Source organism: Myxocyprinus asiaticus, chromosome 24 (assembly GCF_019703515.2).
Source record: "Myxocyprinus asiaticus isolate MX2 ecotype Aquarium Trade chromosome 24, UBuf_Myxa_2, whole genome shotgun sequence".
NCBI lineage: Eukaryota > Metazoa > Chordata > Actinopteri > Cypriniformes > Catostomidae > Myxocyprinus > Myxocyprinus asiaticus.
Genome location: NC_059367.1, coordinates 905,001 through 915,000, shown reverse-complemented (window position 1 = coordinate 915,000; position 10,000 = coordinate 905,001). Strand labels below are relative to the sequence as shown.

The window sequence follows — 10,000 nt, the reverse complement described above, 5'->3', positions numbered from 1 at the left end:
GCAATCAGACGAGGTTTTTAAGGCGAATTTTAGATGGAGGTTTTAAAAAGTAAAACGTACCTTCTTAACCTAAAACTTTACCCTAAACTTATCCAATCGTGTCCGAAAAGAGAACTGAGAGTTTAACAAAACAGACATCCTTAACCAACACCTAAACCTTAACTGATAATATTTAAAATGCAGAAGCGAAATTTTCTGAAGCAACCACGTCATTTTGTGTCACTTCTATGTCTCTGTCGTGTCACGTGTCAGCTTGAGTTCTTGTCTGATTTTGAACCAAAGTCCAATGCTTTATGAGGTGCGCTACCGTGCCAGCGAATCATTTTGGAATAAATGTCTATGTAGGTGGATCTGTAATACAAGCGTTACAATTTATAATTTTTCAAAAGATGCGTTAAATTGTGTCAATATCATAACATAGCACTGTGTGAGTAACAGAGAGAAAAATAAGTGTTTATAAAGTCATAATCAGCCACTGAAGTCGTGATTTGAGTGAAAGTGAATAAAACACACAGTTGTTGTAGCGCCCCTAGTGTTCATTTCACCTGGAAACTGCAGAGAAATTTACCTGGAGACATGGATAACACATTTTTCAAAAATATATATAGTCACGTTTTCACTATGAGACCAGGTTGTCATCATGGCAATGAAGTTATAAAATTGTCTAACTTTCCACAGATGCGGTTAGTAAGTGATTTTATTACAGTAAAATCATGTTAACACACATAATGTTTATATCTTGTGTCTATACTTTTAAACAGTGAGTATTTTAATGTTTACAGATTGACCCCATTGACTTCCATTGTAAGTGTCTCACTGGAACACACATTTGTGCTTTTTTAAAGAAAAGGAGGAACGAGTCCAAATTAATTTTTGTGGTAATCAACATTATGACACAAATGCTGTCGACTGAGCTAAACTTGTACTGAACCCGGAATATTCCTTTAAGAACTACTGTAGATGTCACACACAAAAGCACTGCTAGAGAAAACACACATTTGTGTAATTGGACTTTTGACTCATAAACTTCTCAAGTTACTGTGATACAGTCAATGTGATGTGTCTCCCCTGATTGATTTCCCATAGGGAACTCATTATGTTGTTCTTTTGTCAAGCAGTTTACCATTATTTACATTGGCATGCAGCACAAGTGTGGTTTTAATGTAGTTGTTTCAAGCATTCCTTCATCCCACAGTTTATTCATCTGTATGTTTCTTCACTTATGGATGTGAGTTGAATGAAGTTGTGTGACATCAGAGGACACACACACACACCCACACACACACACACACACACACACACACAATTGTCCCTTTAGACAATAGTCTCTCTCACACACACACACACACACACTCTCTCTCTGCCGCATCATGAGCGCTCCGCTGCAGTTCTGGGTCGCGTCACAATGCTACTGTGTGTTTGTTTGTTTGTCTGTATGCTTCTGTCAATGAACCAGTGAACACACACTGACGTTTGAGTCTGATAACTGGTTGCACATGATCATGTGATCTGATTTCAGTGTGATCCTTTGCAACACTCTGAAAGACTGCACAAACTGATGTTGCTTTATTTCGAGTCAATGAAATGAAGTTACAGTAACACGAATCTGTGAGTTTTCATTAGTAAAAATGTTCCTTACTCTCCTCTTTATAATTAATTTAATAATTAATAATAATTAATTAATAATAATTAATAATAATAATAATAATAATAATTTTCTTTATTTATCACACATTATACATTTGCACATATACAGTGAAATTCTTCTTTTTCACATATCCCAGCTAGGCTGGGGTCAGAGTGCAGGGTCAGCCATGATACGGCGCCCCTGGAGCAGATAGGGTCAAGGGCCTTGCTCAAGGGCCCAACAGTGGCATCTTGGCGGTGCTGGGGTTTGAACCCCCGACCTTCTGATCAGTAACCCAGAGCCTTAACCGCTGAGCTACCACTGCCCAGTTTTTGCATATCCCAGCCAAGCTGGGGTCAGAGCGCAGGGTCAGCCATGGTACGGCGCCCCTGGAGCAGATGGGGTCAAGGGCCTTGCTCAAGGGCCCAACGGTGGCACCGTGGCGGTGTTGGGGCTTGAACCCCTGACCATCTAGTCATTAACCCAGAGCCTTAACCACCAAGCCACCACTGCCCCTAAGGAGGATTTAAATGTATGCATTTCTCTGTAGGCTTAAAGTATTAGTTCAACCAAAAATGAAAATTCAGTCATTGTTTACTCACCCATGTGTTGTTATAACACTATATGACTTTCTTTCTTTTTCTGAACACAAAGGGGGAAATTGTGAATAAATGTTGTGCTCAGTGATGTCATACAATGGCAGTTTATGGTGACCACCTCTTCAAGCTTCATAAGAACACAAAAGTATAATTCAGAAGTCTAATAAATTATTCCATGAGACTCATGATTGTTATGAAAGTATACGATAAGATTTGGTGAGAAACAAACTGAAATCTAATGTGTTATTTAGTGAAAATGTTCACTGACCGTTTATCTCCTGTGTGCGTTCATGATAGGACACGAGAGCAACATTCACATGATATTGGGGCGTTCAAGCGAAAACCTGTTTTGTTTATCTAAAAACAGGTCCTCCACAGTGATAGTGACAACAGAACACAACACAACTGCACACAAAACAGAGAACAGAACTTACTAAACATGTCTGAAGAGTTTGTAGTCCAAGAATTGATGCATTTCTATGCCCAGCCTACATGATGCTGAGTTGTTTTTGTAGTTGCAAAGGTGTTAAATTATCAGTTGTACTGATTAGGCTATTTCTTTACATGATCATGTTTAGGAGCCGTTTGAGGATGGTTTCCCAAATGACGAGGAGCTCACGGCCGCGGAGATGATCACATCCAAAGAATTGTCTGATTCCAAGGGTGGTACGGTGAAGTTCGGCTGGATTAAAGGAGTTCTAGTGCGTGATCGCTAAACAATCAAATAAATGGTTTTAATAATCAGACAGTGGATTGTTTTCCTGTGGTAATGCTAGCAAACATTTATACTGTTTTGTGTTCAGATCCGATGTATGTTGAACATCTGGGGCGTGATGCTGTTTATCAGGATGTCTTGGATTGTGGGTCAAGCTGGCATCGGTACACTGACTCATCTGAAACTGCTGCTCATATATTGTTGTGTAGTTGCATCATGTGTTGAATGAGTGTTTGCGTTGTTGTCCTGCAGTTCTGTCATGTGCGGTTGTTCTCATGGCTATTGTGGTGACGTCCATCACTGGATTGTCAACGTCAGCTATAGCAACTAACGGCTTTGTGCGTGGAGGTGAGACAATACATTACACAGACTATTCACATTAACCTCTTGAGACCCCCGCGTGACTGATGTGTGCATTTTCTGTTTCCCTTTTTGATTTGTAACTAGTAGCACATAATAAACATGCACAAACATTTTATTTTTAATTCTAGAGCAAACAGTTTTCCTAAAAATGTATGTCCTCATATGTGGACAGCGGGACTAAGTTGTGAAATTTTAAATAATATCAAGCTACAGAAAATCTGGTTTTTTTCATCAAATAGTTTATGATGTGTCCAGGAGTGTTGATTATTCATGTTTTATAGACATTACAGACATTACATCAGAAATTAGCATAATTAATTCTGATTCAAAGTAACGTCCAGCATCATCCAATCACTGTCAACCATGTTAAAATAAAATGATACATTATAAATTCTGAATCTATGTACTGATTATCATTGTCTCATGTCTGTCAAACATGTTGAGTGATCCAAACATCATCTGCAGCCTGAAACTGAACTTTTGATCAGATTTTAGGAGTGAATGCACTTAACTGCATAGAGAGCTATAGGATGCTCCCTTGCTCCCTATTTAGTGAATGACTTAACCTCCAGTGTGCTGTCTGTATGCACTGGTCTCAGAACAGTTTCAAATGCACCTTATTTTCATCCTAACTCCATATAAAGCCTCTGAAAGACACATTTATCAGCTTTTGATGAACTCATTAATTCTCGATGTGATAATATACAGTAAATATAGGAATGTATTTATTAATGTTAATGAATAGAATCATATTGTACAGTGATAACAAAATGAAATATAACAACACGTATATTAAAATGAAGCAAAATGACCCACAGATGTGCTAAAGTTGAGAGTTATTCAAAATAAAATGTTTTTTAAACTTGTGTGTGAATAATGTCCCAAAATCCACGTATGTGGACATCATGTTTATCAGGACGCTGATGAGCGAAAAATGAACAGATTTTTTAAAGCAGCATATCAAATGAAACTAGAGACTCTACTCTTTACAATCAAACATGTTTCAATGAAAAATCTTAAAGAGATTTCTTACTAGAGGCACTTTTGTTGGTGCTGCGTGTGTAGAAGTGCTTCAAGGAAATCGAGGTCATGGTGTTGTGTCACGTGACTCGGTGCGGCAGAAGTTTAACCCTTAAATGACAGTCTAGAGTCTTGTGAACAGTATTCAGTCGGTTTTTATTCATTTAAATTATGTGTTGCGTATAGTGAAGCCAAAATACAACGTCCACGCAAGTGGACGCGGGGGTCACACGAGGTTAATAATTAGAAATATTCTGAAATAGTTAATAAGTTTTGTGCTTGTAAATAAATGTTTGTAGGTGGAGCGTATTACCTGATCTCCAGGAGTTTAGGTCCAGAGTTTGGGGGGTCGATTGGTCTGATTTTTGCCTTTGCTAATGCTGTTGCTGTCGCCATGTATGTCGTGGGTTTTGCAGAAACTGTCGTAGAACTTCTCGATGTGAGTACAAACAACCAGTGATCCATACTGATTCATCCATATAATGTTTTATTATTTCTACACACTGCTGTTGTTATGTTTGTCAGAGTATAGATGCTCTTATGACAGATGAGATTAATGACGTCAGGATCATCGGCACGCTCACCGTCATTCTACTGTTGGGCATCTCTGTCGCTGGTATGGAGTGGGAGGCAAAGGTCAATATATTCTTCACTCTTGACAAGTTTATATATTCATAATGCTGCTGGTTATTTGTTCAGATGTGTTTGTGCTTACAGATATGTTCATGGTTTTTCACAGGCACAGATTGTGTTATTGGTCATTCTTGTGGCGGCTATTTTCAACTACTTTATTGGCTCGTTCATCCCGGTAGAGTCAAAGGAACCCAAAGGCTTCTTTGGCTACAACGGTGACTCGTTTCTCTTCTGTTTTATTACAGCAGTCATTGATGATCCTTTAGGAACAGTCCTTAATTTGATAAATATGACAGACATTGCTTTGCATCAGTGATGTAGCTACAGATGTGCCAGGGTGTGCAAATTCCACCCAAAACATAATCTTCCACACCCAAATGTAATGAAGTTTTTTTATACGCTTAATAATATTAGGGGGGGGGTAAACATTTATTGATGCAATAAATAAAAATGCATACATTGATTACTAAATGTAATAATCGATTATAAAGGCTAGGCTATGATAATACCCAGTGTGTTACAGAGGCCGCTTCTGATTACACGCGCACAATCGCAAAAGACTGAGCGAGACTGAGGAGACGTGCACTTTAAATGAAAAAAATATATATGTTACAGAATTCAACTTTCTGCATCATTATTTATAATTGTGTGCATTCCTTTGAGCAAAATAAGTACAAATAATAATAAAAAATGTCTTCCGCAATTATGATATATTATTCAGGAACTACAGGAAGCATGCCTTGACTCGTGATGGTTTGTTAATAACATGTTATGGTCCCACACCATTAAGTTGCTAATTCTGTTTCATACACATTTATTTCTTATCAAAAATGAGTTTTTTAGTCAGTAAATGTAAAAACTGTTTGTTTGTTTTCTATATTCCATATAGTGCAAATTGTCCCTCCATTTACAGTTGTGTCTTAACTATATCTTTGAAAACATTTATGAATTATTCCAAAGTATTTTAATTTTGACAGAATTTCAGATTTTTTGACTAAATATTAAGCCTAATATACATTATCAGGCCTACCTGCTCGTAGCGGCTTCATTTAAACAAACCAGAAATTGTGGAGGAGCTAAGCAGGGTGATAACGTTTGTGACTCGTCAATAAAAACAATCCAAAAATACTTCCATCTTGAGTTTTATTTTGAGATTCCAAAATCTTCCAAAGTTGTTTTGACCACCAAGTTGTATTGAGCAGTTATGAGTAATAGTAAAAGTAATTCTCACATTAGATGCTCATATAAATTAAATGCTATGTTATATCTAGATAATATTTCACAGAAATGTTGATAAAAAAGATGTCTTCACATGTATCACACTGTTTTTGCTGTAGTTAATATATATTTTGAAATGTCAAAGAATTTCTACATTTTATTATTTAAAAAAAAAAAAAAATGCCGTATTAATTAATAACTTTTATATTTGTCAGTTAACATGCCAAAAGTATCAGTCTTTTTACATGCATGAACAGTTATAAACGTATTAATGGCTTACAATATAGTTTTAGATGAAAACCATCGGGTTATGAATGATTTATAAGCTTAAATTCCACCGAGTCAAAATTGACCCGCAAATAAAGGTGTATGCCGATTCTGAACGCAATAGGAGGGTTAAAGAGACATGACACAAGTAACATTTAAATGGCTTCTACGCTGCTATATTGATAAATGTGTCATTAAGTTGTTCAGTCAAGTCATTATAACATAACTCAGGCTAAAAAAGAATTGTTAAGTGTTGTTAAATGTAGGGTATGTCACTTTATTGTGCTTCAGTTCTTGCACACCCTGTTTTCCCTCGACACACTACACCACTGGTTTGATAATTATATTTCGAGAGTAGTTTACTCAAAAGCGTTTTGAATAATAACACTTGTTTAAGGAAGGGACGTTCATAATATTTGCGTTTCTCTGTCTCTGCCTTAAAGCTGCTATAATGCTGGAGAACATGGGCCCAGACTTCAGAGATGAAGAAACATTCTTCTCTGTTTTTGCCATCTTCTTCCCGGCTGCCACAGGAATATTAGCAGGAGCAAATATATCAGGAGATCTGGCGGTGAAACATTACACACTTAACAAGTGTTTCTGTTTCTTTACATATTATATATTACATTTGGCATTATTTGTCAAGACTGTTGTGGTGGCCAAAAGTTTGGAATAATGTACAGATTTTGCTGTTTCGGAAGGAAATTGGTACTTTAATTCAGCTGAAGTGGCATTCAACTGATCACAAAGTATAGTCAGGACATTACTGATGTAAAAAACAGCACCATCACTGTTTGAAAAAAGTCATTTTTGATCAAATCTAGACAAGCAACCATCACTCCAACACCTTATCCTTGAGTAATCATGCTAAATTGATCATTTGGTACTAGAAAATCACTTGCCATTATATCAAACACAGCTGAAAGATATTTGGTTCATTAAATGAAGCTTAACATTGTCTTTGTGTTTGTTTTTGAGTTGCCACAGTATGCAATAGACTGGCATGTCTTAAGGTCAATATTAGGTCAAAAATGGCCAAAAAGAAACAGCTTTCTCTAGAAACTCATCAGTCAGTCATTGTTTTGAGGAATGAAGGCTATACAATGCTTGAAACTGCCAAAAAACTGAAGATTTAATACAAAGGTGTACACTACAGTCTTCAAAGACAAAGAACAACTGGCTCTAACAAGGACAGAAAGAGATGTGGAAGACCAGATGTACAACTAAACAAGAGGATAAGTACATCAGAGTCTCTAGTTTGAGAAATAGACGCCTCACATGTCCTCCGCTGACAGCTTCATTGAATTCTACCCGCTCAACACCAGTTTCATGTACAACAGTAAAGAGAAGACTCAGGGGTGCAGGCCTTATGGGAAGAATTGCAAAGAAAAAGCCACTTTTGAAACAGAAAAACAAAAAGAAAAGGTTAGAGTGGGCAAAGAAACACAGACATTGGACAACAGATAATTGGAAAAGAGTGTTATGGATCTTAACCCCATTGAGCTTTTGTGGGATCAGCTAGACTGTAAGGTGCGTGAGAAGTGCCCGACAAGACAGTCACATCTATGGCAAGTGCTACAGGAAGTGTGGGGTGAAATGTCACCTGAGTATCTGGACAAACTGACCGCTAGAATAACAAGGATCTGCAAAGCTGTCATTGCTGCACGTGGAGGATTTTTTGATGAGAACTCTTTGAAGTAGTTTAAGAAGTTCTGAACATTTTTCTCAAATTGTAATAGTAATTTTTCACATTATTAATGTCCTGACTATAAATTGTGATCAGTTGAATGCCACTTTGGTGAATAAAAGTACCAACTTCTTTCCATAAGAGAAAAATCTGTACATTATTCCAAACTTTTGGCCGCCAGTGTATGTCATCACATTTCATAACATACGATATTGGTCTTACTGGTTTTGCACACATGTCTCTTCAGGATCCACAGCTGGCTATTCCAAAAGGAACTCTACTGGCGATCCTCATAACTGGAGTTGTTTATCTTGCTGTTGCCGTCTCCAACGGTGATGAAGATGACAGTATTTTAGTGTTTCTTCGTTTTATTTATTCAGTCATGGATCGGCGATGAGTTTGAGTTTGCTGTGTTTTCAGGCTCTTGTATCGTGCGAGACGCTACAGGTGATGATAACGACACGATCGTGGGTTCGCTGGAGAACTGCACAGACGCGGCCTGCACGCTCGGTTACGATTTCTCCATCTGTAAAGAAGGAGGCTGCAAGTATGGACTTATAAATGACTTCCAGGTATGAGAAACAAGAAATTTGCTTACACTTTTATTGGAATACACACAGTATATGCCATCCATTACATTTATAAGGTTTTTTTGGTGGCTCTGTACATTTTCTTTACAACAAGAAGTGTGGAAACCAATGGATACATGAGCAGTTGAATTAGAGATTGTTTAGTTTTGGGTCATGCTGTATCTGAAGTGACCTGAATGAAGAAATGAATGTCCTTCTCTTCAGGAACATCTAATCATGTTTACCATTACTCTAATACATTTAGCCTCTAAATATTACAGATAAATATTGTCTTGGAATAATGTGATGTAAATATCATGTTTTCGTTTTGTCAGGTAATGAGTTTGGTGTCTGGTTTCGGGCCGCTCATCACAGCCGGTATCTTCTCTGCAACTCTCTCATCTGCTCTTGCATCTCTGGTCAGCGCTCCAAAAGTGTTCCAGGTCAGAGTTTCATGTTAGGAAAGACACTGAGAGACATATTGATCAGTAACAGGCCTATTTGTTTGATGAGCATACAGCAGAGGTGGCTGGTGCTTTTCAAAAGCTGCTCAAACTAATCCTTAAACAGTGACATTTCTTAATGAAAATAATTAATTAAGCTCAAAACTGTTTTCGCAGCAAAATGTCTTATTATGAAAGCTTATATTATGTTAAATGTTGCACCGAACGCTGCTCTCTACAGGGGTTATTTTACATTTCATACGCTGTCAGATACGTACAGTACATCACCATTTAAATTATTTAGTCCCGCCCATTTGAGAGCTCAACCAATCAGTGCTTCCAGATAGGACAAACGTACATAGATTGAAAGCTCAATGTCCAGTAAACAGATTAGACATTGCATATCCAATGCGAAGCGACTGGGCGGGACCCAAAAAGATGAGCCTCTCGTCCAATCAACATGGATCTTTTGCACTTAATTTGAATGGTTTAGGTATATGCCCATAGACTCCCACTGAAGCTTCATTAAGGCTCTATAGGTCATGCGTTCGCTGTCTTCTATGGAAATATTCATGTCAGAAAAAGATAACTACGTTACTTGAATGGACAGTGCAATGGTGATGTGTGATATTTGACACTTTTATTCACTAAAGTGTTAAACAATACACAAAAGGGCTTTTTACACTACACTGGGGATCTTTTGCCCCACTTTATATTAGGTGTTTTTTAAATACTATGTACTAACATTATTGTGTAACTACATGTTGCTCTGCAAAATTCTCATAAGATTCACATTTGCTGCTACTGAGGTTGAAGTACGGGTAGGTTTAGGGTTTAGGGTTAGGATATAGGGTAAGGA

At 37.4% G+C, this 10,000-nt stretch overlaps 2 protein-coding genes across 2 annotated transcripts in view; one reads left to right on the top strand and one right to left on the bottom strand.

Moving 5' to 3' along the window:
* The window catches only part of LOC127414547 (solute carrier family 12 member 2-like), a 26,168-nt gene that overhangs the window by 1,598 nt on the left and 14,570 nt on the right, over window positions 1-10,000 (top strand). The window contains exons 2-11 of the mRNA XM_051652649.1: window positions 2,805-2,927; window positions 3,030-3,105; window positions 3,194-3,289; window positions 4,624-4,763; window positions 4,850-4,960; window positions 5,064-5,172; window positions 6,886-7,013; window positions 8,377-8,461; window positions 8,550-8,701; window positions 9,034-9,141. Coding sequence (XP_051508609.1) covers window positions 2,805-2,927; window positions 3,030-3,105; window positions 3,194-3,289; window positions 4,624-4,763; window positions 4,850-4,960; window positions 5,064-5,172; window positions 6,886-7,013; window positions 8,377-8,461; window positions 8,550-8,701; window positions 9,034-9,141 — 1,128 coding nt within the window. The remainder of the gene's footprint in view (window positions 1-2,804; window positions 2,928-3,029; window positions 3,106-3,193; window positions 3,290-4,623; window positions 4,764-4,849; window positions 4,961-5,063; window positions 5,173-6,885; window positions 7,014-8,376; window positions 8,462-8,549; window positions 8,702-9,033; window positions 9,142-10,000) is intronic.
* Window positions 3,656-10,000, bottom strand: part of LOC127414552 (synphilin-1-like) — a 285,700-nt gene continuing 279,355 nt past the window's right edge. Inside the window, exon 11 of the transcript XR_007892817.1 lies at window positions 3,656-3,870. The gene's annotated coding sequence lies outside the window, so the exon portion shown is untranslated. The remainder of the gene's footprint in view (window positions 3,871-10,000) is intronic.